Raw genomic sequence first — 16,391 nt, forward strand, 5'->3', positions numbered from 1 at the left:
CTCTCCGGGCCCGGAGCCGCGGAGCGGGGACGGCTCCGGATTTCCCGCAGCTCTGCTCGGCGGGGACTTCCTGTCCCTTCCTCCGCGCTCACCTCAGCCCCGGGGCTGCGCTGACAGAGCGGGCGGACTCGGCCTCGGCGCTTCGTACAGAGCCCATCTCTGAGCTGAACGAGCCCTTCCTGGCTCATCTGTGAGGGCTTTTCCTGCTTCGGGCTGCTTCCTTTAGTATTGGCCGTTGCGCTGTCAGTTTCTGTCATTGCATGGCTCAGTTCTACTTTCATGTATTTTTTCAGGTTTAAGCTGCCTTAAAATTGGGACTGCAAAGAATGGAATGAGACAGAAGAGAGAAAGCAACGCTCGCAAGTGCCCAGCAAGGTGATAATCCACATAGAGTCATCCCTGTGGCACGGTTTGCCTGGGTCTGCGGTCCTCGGTGTGATTTTGGTGGATTCTGTGGGCATTGTTGGGTCTCTTTGTTCTGCCAGAACCTCCGTGCAGAACCTGCGTGCTTCTGAGGTTGGGTTTAGAAGCTCTGAAGCCCAATTGAAGAGCTCTTTCCTCCTTGTAACAGTTTGTCATCTGAATCTAATCTGCAGGCATGTTTCTGATCACAGGTTACTCCTTAACGTGTGTTGATGTCTCTTCAGCTCAGGTATGTCATAGAATCGCAGCATGGTTGGATTGGAAGGGAACTTAAAGATCATGGAGCCCCACCCCCTGCTGTGGGCTGGGTGCCCCCCACCATCTTGGGCTGCGCAGGGCCCCATCCACCCTGGCCTTGGGCACCTCCAGGGATGGGGAGTGTCATTTAACGTGACCTATCCAAGGCAGTGGTGAGGGTCCCTTCAGCCTTTCCTCCTGCTGACATGCTACTCTGGTTCTGCAGTTGTTGCTGCAGTAGGTCATGGTGATTAGGTTTTGTTGGTTTTAGTTGCACCGAACTTCTGTGTGGGTCAGGGTTTTTGTATTATAACCAAGCTGCAAAAATTCCAGTGGATTTAATTGGATGGTGTTTGTTTACAAGTACTCTGTGGGTTGAGATGACAAAATAAGATAATGCAGTTGGATGATTAAGGGAAAAAATGAAAGGAGTCATCAGAAACTGAGTCCTGCCGTGAGAGGAGGATGGTTTGGTTTCAAAGCAAGAGTGGCTTGTAGAGAGAATTCCTGTTTTATATGGCTGGGAGGTGAAGAGATGGGCTTTGGAAGGGAAGAGAATGGGGGGTTGTTAATGTCAGTCAGCATTATTCTGCGCCCCACTGTTATGTGCTCCAAGTAATGGTGCTCATGCCTGTTCTAATGCAAGGTCTGCACTGACTCTACTGTAATCCATTTCAAATGTAGATGAGTTTGTGTTATTTTGGCAAATGTATTCTCAATATGGGTCCCACTGGTCCTTGTCTTGTTTTCAGAGATGTCACTGACTGTACCAGAATGGTTTTTGTTGTCAGAAATGAATTGTTTCTAGTGTTAGTTGCAGCGGAAAAAGTACCTGTTGCTGTGGTCAAGGGTGGATCTTTATTCTGATGTGTTCTCAGCATATGGTGAAAATGTTGTTTTCACTGTTGTGCTGTAAAGATTAAGTAGAAAATTGCCCCATAACACAAGGACTACAAATTCTGAGGTACGTACTTTAAAAGCAGAGTGAAGAAACAGTCTGTGCTATTTTGATAGCATACCACAAAACCAGATGTATGATGCTGGAGGCCCAGTGTGATTGCAGGAGTGGTTTCTATGCAGCAAGATAAGACAAGTGCATTAATGCTAACTTTCCAGTTCAGCTGTGGTGCACCTGCTTCATATAGTGTTGGTTTATTATAACAACCTCTTTGTAACCCCTCTGTCACATTTAACGTGAGAGCTTGCATCAGTGTAGCTACTCAAACAGCACAACATCTTGGTGCTGATGAGCCATGAGGTTTTTTGAGAAATCAGAGTGTTTGTGACTTGCTAGGCTCCTTCCTGATGTGAAATGCCAATGCAACAAAGTTTGATCCAGATGCAGAGGCTGGAACTGGGTTCACAGGCACTGGGGCATGAGCTTCTGCCAGAAATGTACACGTGATCAAAACAAGAAACAGAGACAAATGATGTGCTGTAGCCTTCCTCTCAGGCTCTGGAAGGAATGCAGCATGTTGCAAGTAGAGCTACCCCCTTAGATTAAGTTGCATATCCAGTGTTTTTCTTATTTTTAACCTCAGGTTACATACCCACTGTTTTTGTTTTTCCTAATTGTGAATTCTAAACCCTTAAAGGAAATGTGTGGAGTGAGAGGCTGCTTTCTGTTCCAGCATTTGCTTGTTTCACTGCAATAGTATCATTCTACACTGTTGCTTTATCCGCTGAAGTCATCCAATTAATTCCGTCCAGTTTGGTTCTTCTAGGCCTTATTAAAGAAAATGCAGAGCAAATACAAATCTTATAGAGACTGTTAAATAAAATGAGCTCCATAAGCAGCACTCTTTTTGCTCATCAGCTGTGTCATGAGTAGTAGGACTGAAACGATTGCTGTAGTGAGGTTTGAATTAGTTTGTGGATTTTTTTCCTGCTTCTGTCATTCAGTGAAAAGTTGGTGCTGGGATACTTTAGTGATAGCAAGTAATGTTAAAATGGGTAAATTTTACACCTTAGCACTTGCTCTGAATTACTGAATTACTTTGCACTGTTTGAAGCTTGCTAACGGTAAGTGAGCAGTGGGGCTGCCTTTTATGCTCGATCTCAAAGTGTGCTGCAGGCTCCCTGCAGGTGCCCCATGCAGACTGGGGAAGGAGTGTTGCAGCTGTATGAACTGATGCAACGTTCTCTCCTGCAAAAGATCTGTAGGGCCTTCCTTCAGCGCTAACACTGAGCTTACTAGATCTGTGGCATTTTCTTCACAAGGTCCCATTTGTATCCACAAGGTGCCAGTGTACAGACAGGGATCTTGAGGGTGGTTTGAGCTGATGTGTTAACAGTGGGTGCTAAAGATGATGTCTCATCTGTTGCTCTCCTATTTGCAGACCTGCAGTTACTTGAGCTGGGCAATTTCCCCTAGTTCTCCATCAGGTCCAAAGGTCAGACCTCAAGTCTCACCATGAAATGGGTAATAGTTGGTAAAATGATACCTCTAAACTTCAGTTTTGTACACCTGCAGAATGTAACAGCACAACAGCTGCTCGTTAGTCTATAATGGCAACATGATTGCTACTACACACACCTGAAGCTGATGGAGCACTTTTAGATTAACTCTCTGTTACTTTAAATGTGTCCAAGCCAAAAGATGGCATTACAGGTGCTCTCATGAGAAATGTATAACTTTTAATGATCACTCATGAAGAGTGAAGCTTCTTTCCTTTGTAGTAGTTCTTTTGTGATGTTTAGGAGGATTAGTGCATGATGAACTCATTGCTTTTGGTGCCAGGAATATGCACTAGCAGCTTGGTGACTTTCATTTTAGCCCCTTGGATGCCTCACTTGATGTCCAGGATATAGCAGCTAACATAAGATATATTCATAGAATGGCTTGGGTTGGAAGGCAGCTCAAAGATGTCTGGCTCCAGCCCCCCAGGATCATAAGGCCCTGTGAAATATTGGCATTTCATGCTATTTTTTTTTTTTTTCAAACATTGATTGGAATATAAGGACACAATAACGTGGTTGTTTGCCTTTCTCTGTCTGTAGAGCTTCTGAAATAGGAAGCTAAGTGACACAGGAAGATGATAGTTGCATTTAAACTGTTTGTCAAACATGTACTGCCCATTTTCAGAATGCCATTTGAGTAAAAAACACATCTAGCTTGTTTGAGTTCTGAGAGGGATAGGAAAAGTGGGTTGTGAGAATCATGAATGCTGATTACCCTTAATCCATAGGACTTCCTTCTATGTTATTTCTTTGGTTTAAATGTATTAGAATACTTCAGAGACAACTGTGCTGTGGCTAGTTCCATGCTAGACATGAAGTCGTGTCATGAAACACTTTTCCTGCTTTATAAGCTTGGTTGACACCAAGAGGTGTAGTCCTCCTCCTGCTGGCTGTGTGACCTTATGGCTCAGGGATCAGTCTGTTGGCCATCTGAATGGACAAAATACTGCATTATAAACAAGTGCATACACATGCTGCAATTTGTTTTCTGCATGATGTATGCAGTGACTTTAATGAAATGATGTATTGATGTAGAAAAGTCTAAGATGTCTTGGATAGCGTGGTACTTTGTCAGTAGACAAGGAAGATGTTTCTTTTGTTTTTAGTGTGCTACTTTGCTACAATTATTAGTGTTTTAAGCAAACTTTGTCAAGTTAAGTAAGTGAGCTTTACTTTCACTAAATATAACTTCTTTTTATTAAAGTTACAGATCTTACTCTTGCCATATGCAGCTAATTTTCCTTTGGGGGGAAAAATGCTTGTTACTTTTTTAGTGGAGCAATCTGTTACCTTGTCTGTAGTCTGTGAAGTCAGTGCAATTCTAATTTGCATCAGCTAATAAAAAATGTGTGGGTTTTTAAGTGGAAATCATGCAAAAATTAAAAAGAAAAAGAAAAAAAGGGAAGGTGAACTAACAACTGATCAACTATGCAAAAACAAGGCTGGAAATGTGATCAAATTAGGTCATGGCAGTGCAGTTTTGTGCAGGGCTGTGAGCATATCTGCAGACCTCGTGTGTTTTATCTTGAGAAGCAAAGCTCTTAGAAAACGTGCATAAGAGGGATGAAGAGCTTTTTTCCAACCTCTTTTTCTGAGCTATCATCAGCAAAGCACAATCATATGTTGCACGAAGTGACAAATTTTAAGCTGAAGGTTCAGTTCTTAAAATCGTTCTGATGCAACAGAAACAACTCCCAGTCTGCATGATCTGCTATACAGTGAAGTAATTAATGCTTTTATTATTTGTTGCATTATTGCAGTGTGTAAGAATGGGGAGGGTCCTCTCTCAAGGATCTTTCAGACTAAGTGGATGAAATGCCGGCTGGACAGAAGTGTATGGAGAATTAATGAAATAGTGGCCAGGAAAGGCTTATGGCAGTGCTTTGAGCAGAGGTCAGTTGTTGGGACTGGTGCTGTTGTTGTTGGAGGGAGGATAAGAAAGGCTAGGAACTGTGTAAGGATGGGTACTGGAGTTCAGTGAGGTCGGATATTGAAAGGAAAGGGTTTAGATGATGATTTTTGAGCTGAAGGTATTGCTTGTGTTGGGAAGGTGTGTTCATTTACCTGAAACACAGTGTATGTTAGCTCGAGTTGGTCATGTTGGGGAAGGAAGGCTTACCTGGTGGTGCCGGGGGGCCACAGGACAGTGGATGGGAAAGGCAATGCTCTACCTTCTCAGGTTATATTCTTGAGACAAACACAAGTGGGATAGAGATAAAGAACCAACATGATTTGGGAGGAGCCAAGTGTTTTTCCTGGCATTTGGCTCCCACAGCAAAACGTTCTGCTGTTGGGCAGAAATATATACAGTAACCTTTGCATTCTTTCTTGTTCCATAGCAGGAACTGATATGTGAAACTGTCAGAGAAGAGGTTAGGTGATTCCTTCAAGGTTTACTCTGCAGAGGAAGCACATTTCTGGTTTCTCTTGTTTTCCACAGATTATTCTCTGTAGCTTTTTCTTCATCCTTGCAGAAGCAAACTCTTCTCACCCCAGCCTCTGAAGGACTATCTGATAATGGAAAAAAAAAAAACAAAACCACACATTTGTGGCCTTTTTTGACATAACTACATTAAAATGTAGCACTATAGTACTGGTACAGAGTAAAAACAGGTAGACCTCTGACTCTTACTATTGGCACCTAACAAGAAATATCATTCTTTTTAAGGGGTAGCAGGTTGTTTGACACGCATGGACACACAAGATTATGAATAGTGAAGAAAATGAAGAATGGAACATCCATCAAAGACTGACAACCTCTTATAAGGTAATTCAGGGACATGTTGAATTCATGCTTTTGTACTTGCTGAATCACTTAAGTTCTTGTTCCTGTCATTTTCTGTCATGGCAGTATACAAATATTAACAATGTATAGGTATGTATTTTCCATACTTTCCCATCTTAATTTTTTACTTGAACTTAGGAAGCCAATATGCAGCAATCAAATTACATACTGTGTTCTAAATGAGATTGGTTATAGTTGCAAAGCATTAAATATTAAGTGCCCACTGGAGAAAGGCTTCCAGTAGCCCCTCTTCCCCTCCCCAAAGATTGATGCTGTAAATGATGATTTGTAAATAGGATGTCTGAATGATCTGTGGAGCGGAAGTGAGCATAATTTCCAAGCTGGCATGTGTCTGGAGCTATCCTGAAACCTTCAGTGTTGTAGATAAGCATTCTTGTAATTTGAATTTTATTGCTTGCCATAGGGGTGGGATAGAAGAGTAGATATTCACAGAAACTACACAAGTGATAAAAGGAGCTGCTTATGCTTGACTTTGTCTTCTGCTTTGTATGTTTTAGTACTTACGTACTTTAGTACTAGCTGATTTGAATAAGCTCTGCTAGTCACATGCAACATATGGGGCCAGTGCCAACTTTTTATAATGCTGCATTACAAATGTACCCACCAGCTGAGAAGTGTGATATAAAGAGCTTTGCTTTTTCTTAACCAACTGTCTTTGTAGGTACTTTTTAGGGTATGCTGCTGGCCTCTTAAATGAGAAATCCATTTCTTCTTGTTTGTGTGGTCTCCCTTTCTCTCTGCAGCATTTTGAACAACTGGTTTGACTTTTGTTTTCAGGATAGTAGGAGATCTTACAAGTACTACTCCTTTACCAGAAGGGCCTATAAAAAAAAATGTGGGAGAATGTTTGTTTATGTTTCCTTTCCATCACATATTCTCAGTTTGAAAGAAATTTTCATATATATATATATTTTTACATATTCAAAAAGTAGGGCTGGAAGAGTGTGCTCTGATATTTATTTTTTATTGTTGCTTTTGTTTTGTTTTGAAGGATTTCCTCCCAGCTCACATCTTTTATCGATCAAGTTCTACTGTCAGCTTTCACTTGTAAATCCAAAGAAAGACCTTGCTTTATAGTTGGAATTTCATTCTAGATTGCACTACTAACAGCACTGTTAATGAAGTCAAGCTCACTGTCTTACAGGTGAGAGCATTCTGAAGTGCTAATTGGAATTTAGAAAAGAGCTGAGCAAAAATGTATTACAGTCAATAGAAATAATTCCATTGTCATTAGATTAGTCAAGTTTGATTTTTTTTTTTGAATATGATGCAAAAGCTGAGCCATTGAGTTAGCAGGTGCCAGTTTGTGAATCCCCTTTTCTTCCAGAGCCAGATAATGGAGTTCATGCTATAAAACAAAACCAAATCTGTATCTAAGCCACGTATGACCCATTGAGCTAAAAAGTTGTATTCTATATATTCTAGTGACTGTTGCTATACGTGGTATCTTGAAGCATCAATAAATGTCAATGGCAGGCATTGGCTGTATGTAATCTCTGCTTTTGCTGTCTAAGTAGGGTGATTGTAGCTACCTGTTCGTTATTAGTTTCTATCTCTGCAAGCAGCACATAATAACTTTTTTGCAATGGGCACAAGCAGGTTAGAAGTAGAGTGAATAACCCTTGAAGCCTTTGTCCAGAAGGATGGCAGTGATTGATGTTTTCACTTTTCTATTCTCTGTGTGCATATCTGGATCACAGGAAAACAAGCGCCCAGTGGGATATGAGGAGTTGATTGCAGTGTCTTTTGAATGACCTATGAATCATGAGGATGTGAAATCCTTATGATATTTATGTAAATGAAGGTCTAGGTGATGTGGGTTGTTATCCCAATAAAACAAGGTTGCTGTAAATTTTAACAATTTTTTAAAAATTCATTTTTATCTTCAGAATTTCTCATTTACTCTTAACTTTATAGCAATCTAAATTCTTTCTTTTTCCCCCTTTTAAAATCTTTTAATTCATTGTTAATATCTGCTGCAGTTGTTTCTGGATAATTGCTGTGACTTCTGTTGCTCAGCATTCCCTTTCTTCATTTCCCTGCTTTCATTCTTTCTTCTAATATTCCTTTCCATTCCAGGGGTAGCTGTTAATGGGGTATGATGCACAGTGCATGTGAAAATGCAAACACTTCACAGACTTTGTACTGTGAAAGAATCCTTAAATACCTGTGTTGTTTTGTTTTTTTTTTTTCTTGTCCCCAGCTGGGTAGCAAGTAGAACTGCAGATGAGTGCTTTTCAGACAGAGCACAGAATATTATACTTATTTCTTTCCCAACATATGCTGGTATCTAGGCTCTTTTGCAATGGCTGTTTTAGAGACCCTTTCAGCCCAGCATTCTCATATACTTTATCAAGGTAATTATAAATTGAATTTTTCTGATATGTGTTTTTATGTCTCATGTAGTACCATCTTTGTCAGACCTTTGGAATATGAAGATCCTTTACAGTGTTTTATGTACTAATAAGGAAGCCCAAAAGCCAAAATATGGGCAGAAGATTCTAATTAAAAAAACAAAACAAACAGAAAACAACAAAGTACGAAGAGAAAGGAGGTTAAAGTTCTCAGTTTGAACATTGATGCTGTTAGTATTCCTGTGCAGCAGGCCACAAGAAAACATTGTATCAGTAATTTGAACATATTTTTTTCAATTAATCTCTGAAGTTATTTCTAGGCAGGGGAAAAAGTGGTTCAGCAGTACAGTACTGTTTCATACAACAGTTTTAGAGAATGTATTCAACAGTATCTCTTGAGTCAGCGTTATTAACCATGTTGTGATCTGAAATGAATATTGGGTTCTGGAGATTCCTCATTCTCCTCCTCATTCAGGTACTTTAACTGTGGCTTGCTGTCACTTCTGAAGAAAATATTTACTGTTTATGATCTGCGAGTGTCCTCTTCAGTTACTGCTCAGTGATGCGAATCGTATACCAAGCTTTTGCTAGCAATAGTGAGATTGTGCTTAATCTTATCCTATATATAAGATGACTTTGCTCTGCATATAGGGAGTACACCTTAGCATTGCTTTTTCTAGTACTAATTATTTTTCTAGATCGCTTTCCTGATCGCAGTCCTAATTAATTCATGTTTTCTATTGATTCAAGGTGACCAGTGTGACCTCATGACGCTTCTGTAAAAGCCAGACTCAGCTAGGATGTTACACCATCACTGTCGGAGAAACCCTGAGCTACAGGAAGAATTGCAGATTCAGGCTGCAGTTGCTGCTGGCGATGTTCACACCGTGCGCAAAATGCTGGAGCAAGGATATTCTCCAAATGGTCGAGATGCCAATGGCTGGACCTTGCTTCATTTCTCTGCAGCGAGAGGGAAAGAGAGATGCGTCCGTGTTTTTCTTGAACATGGAGGTGAGTTGCCTAGGGAGAAAAAACTTGGTACCCAGTTCACAGCTCTCTATCCCAATTCCCATTGTATGGCTTTCCAGCGTCACTTAATTGCCAGACTACTTCTGTTTGGTTTTTTCCCTCTTTCTTTGGTGCTGCTTTTCTGTTTCTGTCCGATGCATGCTCTGTGAATGAGGTAATAGAAATTAGCTGTATAACTTAAAACCTGACGTTGTTTCAGAATTGCCAAGTAATTGTTAAAAGAATGAATACGCATTATAAAAACAGGGCAAAGAGCTCATTATAAACTTTAACACACTCACAGGACTCGATATGGGCTTTTCTACTGGTAGGGGCTGTTACTAAAGGAAGGCAGGTCTTTGGGTTGAAATCTTAAGGAAGATTGTTTCATAATTCTCAAGAAGTTAACAAGTCACGTTAAAGGTTTGAGTTTCCATGTAGGTTTTAACATAATCTGTTAAACTCTGTGAAAACATTACTTTGTGCAGAGACTTTGGTGTTAACTAGTCCAGCTGAGTTCACACTTCTCCTGCACCCACTGGTACTGAAGCTTTAAAGAATTGATTGATTTTTAAGTGATGTAAGCACCATGAGTGGTGCTCATTCCCCACAAATGGTACAGTCAGAATTTTTTTCTGTATCTTTTTTAAGGCCGTCTATTGCTTTAAAAATTGGTGAGCTTAAGCCTTTAATGTGAGGTGAAGGGGGAAAAAACAAGAATCAGATGATCTCCACGTTCTGAGTAGTGTTCTTTACTCTAGCACTGTTGTAACCAACTTAGTTCTGAATCAGGATGGCTTCTGGTCCTATGGAAACTGAAACGAATCACCTTTTTGGTGCTTTACTTATCTGAGGTTTGGTCCTGGTCCCCTTTTTTAAGATTTCTACATCTTCATTACCCTTAATATTGAATGGCATTAATAAAATGTGGTGTTTGCACAATTCTTGGTGTGTTATTTTAAAGCAGTAGTGAAACACAGCCTGACCATCTAGACCCCATTTATATATCTACTGCAATTTCTAATGATGTAATACTGGGAAGTTCTTCTATCCTTATTGGAGGTGAGGGGAAAGCTACTGAATTGCACAAACAACTTTAAACTCTGCTTTTTAAAGGAAATACATGTAGATAATCTGAAGTCGTCTTTAGTTTGGTAATTCAAAATGTATAAGCTGAGTCTCAAAGGATGTGATTTTTAAGATGATCAAAAAACCCTGTAAATCCTACTTACTTTAATTATATAGGTTTTGCTATTAAATAGCTGCTGGCATAATGTTTTGTCTTGTTTTTACTTTTTTGTTGTTACTCTTTTCCATATGAAGTACCAGCTGAATCTGATGCCTGGTGAAAACTGCCTGTAATGAGACTTCTTTGTTCTGCAAGCAGCCAAGAGTTTAATCACCAGGACTAGAAAGTTGAGTAACAAATAGTGTGAGGGTTAGTCATCTACAGCAGCTTTTTCTGTAGCTGAGCCTCCGTTCAGAAAATTGGCACTGATTTGTTGCCTTACCTTGTTTTCCCTCAAAACAGATAATGTTAGTTTAAAAAAAAAAAAAGAACAAAACATAAAAGATAATGAGCATTTAAAACATAATAATGTCACAAGTGAGCCAATGAGTTGACTGTTAAAAGCAAACTTAATCACTCCTGCCTCATTAGAGAGAGGTTTGTGTCTACCTTTCTTAACAGCCTCCCCTTTCCTCCCTCTTGAAGTAGATTAATTTGATGTTGGATATTAATCCCTTTGGACCAAAAAGATATTGCAGTGAAGGGAAAAGTCATTTTCTGGTATGAGTCTTATGGTAAACAGCACAGAAGTGACAGGGTGTGTATTAGTAATAAAGGGGAGGCAGTAGGTGGAGTTGTGGAGAGAGAAAAGGGTACCTGAGAGTTAGTGGGAAGAAAGGGAGGGACTGATCGATGTGGCTGTCTGGTGGCAATGGAGCTTAGCAGAGCTGGAACTATTTTCAAGTACAGGAATGAGAACACACAGGACTGTTGCTGAGGGAAGAGTGCCATGCCTCACATCTCGGATGCTGCAGGAGCACTGACATAGGCTTGAGTGGTAGTGGGTTTGAGATGGATTTTGGCAAATAAGTACTGAGAGAGAGACTCTGATCGCTGACCTGGAAATAAGAGGTAGCTTCTTATGGGAGTCGTGACCTAGCAGCCTCATGCTTTTTCTCTCTCTTCTTTTTCATCGTTGCTCACCAGCAAAGAAAAGAGCCAGGGGACGGTGCTGTACATGCAGATTGGCTGATGGGAGTGGAGGTGGTGTGGAACAGGAGGAAGAGTTTATTTTCTGCTAAACAAGGAGGAGAGGCAGATAGATAGGGAAATGCCTAAAGTAACAATTCACATTTAGGAGTGAAGCCAGCAGAAATAGCAACTAGGTACAGAGATAATAGATCATATAAGACTCTTGTGAAATGCAGAAACTTGATCAGAACTCCAGAGGAACTTAGTTTTCATTAAGAAACAGGGAATTTGACTTAATGCACTTGTCTCATTTTAATGAAATGGAGATGCTACAAAGCTAGCTCTTTCCTTCCACACGAACAACCCAGAGTCACAAAGCTCAGTATGAGAGCAACATAAAGCAGGGGGGATAGTTTTCAGTAATTTAGACAACAAATCTTTTTTCTCCCTTAATGCTTTTTTTTTTTTTTTTTTTCTCTCTCAAAGCAATATAGAGACAGACCATAAAATACTGGACAAAAACTATTTTTTAATTCCCAACACCACTGAAGGAACAATTCACTGAAGCCTTGACAGTGTGTAGTTGCTAGCTGTCTCTGGTTGATGTTCTCTCAATGCTAATTGAACAGGACAGTTTCTTATTACTTGCATTAATGCGAGGAAATGATTTGGGAAGGCTCCCAGAAATTGTACTAAAAAAGGAAGTGTCTAAACAGAGCTATTTATTTTTAGTCTTGGCTGGAAGGTATCTAATTTTTAGTAAGGTCATGCAGAATCCAGAAGAAATGAGTGAGTGCTAAATGCTCATCCTCCTAAACCAACTCACAGTGGTTTTGTGTCTGAACAGTAATGTCTTCATGGAGGTCTTGTGTATCAGTGTTGTCCTAGAAAATTCAAAACAGAAGATAAATGTAGCCATGTTTCTAAACCTTGTGGTCTGAATTAATTCCCAGTTGTGGGGGAGTGATAGAAATACTTTATGAAGCCGGTAGCACTGTGTTCTTGGCTTCCCAAATTAGACTGATAGAGCAAAAGTGTCCTGAAAGAAGGGAAACTGTCCCACTGAGCAGTAAATTGAAACTAAGATTTTAGACTTTCCTAATAACCTATATATTCTCTAGATTACAGTACTAGGCACAGGTCTCATTAACACTGGAGTTAATAGCTAACTGAGGTGCCCAACTTTAACATGAAATAAGATCATGAGCATCATTGTGTTGCAATTTTCTATCTCAAATGAGATTGATTACAGTAATTAAGGTACCCTTAATAAGCAGCTCAAGGTTTATGTCACTGTATTATGCCGTATATTTTAAGAACATTAGAAGTGACCAAATGCAGCTGTTCATATTTCTAGATTCTGCTATCCCCAAATTAATGGGAAGCTTGAGAAGAAATAACTATAATTGTCAAACAATCAGGATGGAGGCAAGATAAAGAAATGCTGGCAAGTGCTGGCTTCATCCCTTCCTAGTTAAATACGCTTGTACCAAGTACTTTTTTACCCCACTGCAGAGTCTGAAAGGTAAGCTAAGTGAATTCTTTCCCAATTCATTTCTGCCTTGCTTGTGTTCCGGGGGACAGAGGTGCTTTACAACATGGTAATGATGTTGAAGCTTTTGAAAAATAATGAAAACAAAAAAATAATCACAGCAATCAAAGCTTCTAAGGCAACATCAGCATCGCAGTCTTACTTTTGTGCCCGTGCAGGGAATGAATGGATAGAAATTGTGTGCAACGTAATGCGGGTCCAACTTCTAAAAGCCCTTGTGCAATTCAACAGTTTTGCAGGAGGTGGCAGCAAGACACTTGCTAGTAGCTGTGGGTAATGTTTTGGTCTTGTTAATATTGCTTCTTTACTGGGGGAGCGGTTGGTGCAATTAGGTCTCCCAAAGCACATTATGAGAATTGGAATATTTTTATTGTGATTTTTTTTGGTTATTGGGCTTGGTTTTGGAAGGTTAGTTATTTGTATTTCTTGGTTGCCCAGGTAAGGCTTTTTTGTTGTTGTTCTATTCTTGTTGAGATACATGTCTTACATGTGCTGGTAACTTTTTGTTGAGCTTAATGATACAAAAGTAATCAAACTGGGAGGAGAGAAGGTGCTGAGAGATACTTAAAACTATAGGGAAAAGATATCCTTATTTTGTAAGCTAAACTGTTGCTTTCATATTGCAACAACTTGCTTGCTAAATGCATACCCAGAATTTGGAGCAGATCTGATGGAATTTGAAAGTGGCACAGGCCAACCAGGCTGGAACTGTGTGCCTCAGCTGGGGGGTGGAAATGATTGACCTGCATGCTTAGCATGGAAGAGGAGGCATAATATGAAAGTGCTTGTCAGATCTATTTGTAACTTCTTGTGGGAAATGGCTGTGGCTGCTGCTGTCTCCGTTATGTCCAGCTTTCTCCCTAAACCTGCCTCTCAAAATGCATCATCCTGCTGCACCCTCCTGCCTGTGCTACTCCCTTTGCCTATCACCACTCAGGAGATAATCTGGAATAGTCTGAGCAGTGCAGAGAGAGAACCTGTGAGCAGCTAACATTACAGGGAAGTAGTGTCACAGTCTTTGATGACTGTGTGGGTAATGCTGATTCTGTGCTAAAATACCAGACACCATCACAGAGCAGGTTAGGAATCACTTACTGAGCCCAGGTCTGCGTTTTCCTGCCAACCTGAGGATACTTCAGCAATTGCTTTAACTCAGGTTAGTGCAACTCTGTGGTACGCTGAGACTGTTTCTGCATTTCACGAAAGGAAGGCTGTCTACCAAGGCACTAAACTTTCCTTAATCTTTCATTATTTCTGGGGTCCTCTTCCATTTACTAGAGGTGGTTATCACACTTTATTTTGCCATGTGCTGTTTTAATTGTGGCTTCATTAGTTTGTACATTTGGTTTTGTTTTTTTCCTTTTCCTTGGTACTTTCTTTAAATTTTAAATTCTCTGGGTTTACCTTTGCAGCAGTATTCTCAACTCTGTTTCCCCTGCCCTATTATTTTGGTAGGGTGTCTATCTCATTGTGTTATCTGAATGTGGTCACAGGAGGTCCATGTTGGAACATTCGTCCCTGTTTTGTGATGGCACCTTTACATTTTCAGACCATTGTTAAACTAAACCAGCTTAAAGTTGATATTGTGACCTTAGCTTGTTTCTATGGAGGAGAAAATGGCAAAGAATTCAATACCAGAGCTGTTGCAGTCATTTCAATAGATGCATGAGCATATTGAAAATATGTCAGCTTAATGCAAGTCATTTATGCAGGCAGCATCTCTTTTTACCACTGGAAATCTTATTAGGAATGTGCCTCAAACTTGCACGCTGCAGTTTATATTCTTTACCATCCACCAGGCAGCATCTGCAGATGTGAGTAGTGGTAACAAGGCAGGCACCTTTCCTTCAGTAATTAGTTGCTACATGGGAAAGTCAGTTGATTTAGAAGTCTGGGGGGATTAAGTAAATTGGTTTAGTTATTTTATGCTTCTAAAGTCATAAATTAGATGAAGATTTTGTCCTGTGTTGGGGCTGGGGGAGTATCTGTCTGATCACTTGTGTTCTGCACTAACTTTTCTCTTGACTCCTTCCATACGTGGTTGCTTACATTCTTGTAAAATCTAAGATTTTTGTAAAAACTATAAATTCAGAACAGATTCATCATTTATAAAAACAAACTTTATCAAGATAATCTAAAATAACATATATTCTACATGCTTTGGAAATCCTGCAGACCACAGAGAAACATTTTACCTAATACAGTATTACACCCTAAAAACAATACAATCCTGCCAGACCACAAAACATCCGCAATTTGGGACAGCAGATGTTTCTACACATGCTTCTTTTTAAGACCAAGCAGCAACACAAGGGAAACTTTATAAAAAAAAAAAAAAAAAAGTTGAACACTGAGAAAGAAATGTAATATTACAGAGTTAGAGGAAAACTGGATGGACAGAGAGATTTGGGTAATTAGCCTGAGAGTGCTAGAAAGATGTTGAAAACTATTTGTCAAATGGAAACATATGTATATGAAAGAAAAGTTCTTTTTTTGTTTGTGTAATTCTTTCATAAATATAATTTAGCTTTTTCTTTACAATAGCGTTTGGTGCAAGAGTTGGTTTGAAATACAAAAAATCCTGTCTTGCTGTGCTTGAAAAGAATAACATTCAATCATTTGATTATTTGTTTGCAGCACTGGATTACCCCAGTGCCTTCTAATTGTTTCTTAACTTTATTTTAACTTCAGCTGATCCCACGGTTAAGGACTTAATTGGAGGCTTCACTGCTCTGCATTACGCAGCCATGCACGGCCGAGCGAGGATCGCGCGCTTGATGTTGGAATCGGAATATAGGAGTGACATTATTAATGCAAAAAGCAACGATGGTTGGACTCCCCTCCATGTAGCAGCCCACTACGGCAGAGACTCGTTTGTCCGGCTCCTGTTGGAGTTCAAGGCTGAGGTTGATCCGCTCAGTGATAAAGGTACTACCCCGCTTCAGCTGGCCATTATCCGCGAGAGGTCAAGCTGCGTGAAAATCCTGCTGGATCACAATGCCAACATCGACATTCAGAATGGTTTCCTGTTACGCTACGCTGTGATCAAAAGCAATCACTCGTACTGCCGAATGTTCCTTCAGCGAGGGGCGGACACAAACTTGGGGCGCTTGGAGGACGGACAGACACCCTTACACTTGTCTGCTCTTAGAGATGATGTGCTTTGCGCACAAATGTTGTATAATTACGGAGCAGACACTAACACAAGGAACTATGAAGGACAGACCCCACTGGCTGTTTCAATAAGTATTTCTGGAAGTAGCCGACCCTGTCTGGATTTCTTACAAGAAGTGACAAGTATGTATGTAAGAAAAGTTAATCACTGGGCACGGTGTCCTCTAAAGCCTTCTT

The 16,391-nt window shown here is 40.2% G+C and overlaps 1 protein-coding gene across 4 annotated transcripts in view; it reads left to right on the forward strand.

Moving 5' to 3' along the window:
* Positions 1 to 270: 270 nt before the first annotated feature.
* Positions 271 to 16,391, forward strand: part of ASB7 (ankyrin repeat and SOCS box containing 7) — a 30,098-nt gene continuing 13,977 nt past the window's right edge. The window contains exons 1-6 of one of the 4 annotated variants that reach the window (XM_019619562.2): positions 271 to 375; positions 5,789 to 5,887; positions 6,918 to 7,070; positions 8,130 to 8,283; positions 9,031 to 9,291; positions 15,732 to 16,337. In XM_019619562.2, coding sequence (XP_019475107.1) covers positions 9,081 to 9,291; positions 15,732 to 16,337 — 817 coding nt within the window. In that variant the 5' untranslated portion in view covers positions 271 to 375; positions 5,789 to 5,887; positions 6,918 to 7,070; positions 8,130 to 8,283; positions 9,031 to 9,080. Of the gene's footprint in view, positions 376 to 629; positions 653 to 5,788; positions 5,888 to 6,917; positions 7,071 to 8,129; positions 8,284 to 9,030; positions 9,292 to 15,731; positions 16,338 to 16,391 lie in introns of those variants that run through there. The other 3 variants (XM_010717553.3, XM_010717552.3, XM_019619563.1) reach the window with 3 other exon arrangements.

Source organism: Meleagris gallopavo, chromosome 12, assembly GCF_000146605.3.
Source record: "Meleagris gallopavo isolate NT-WF06-2002-E0010 breed Aviagen turkey brand Nicholas breeding stock chromosome 12, Turkey_5.1, whole genome shotgun sequence".
Lineage (NCBI taxonomy): Eukaryota > Metazoa > Chordata > Aves > Galliformes > Phasianidae > Meleagris > Meleagris gallopavo.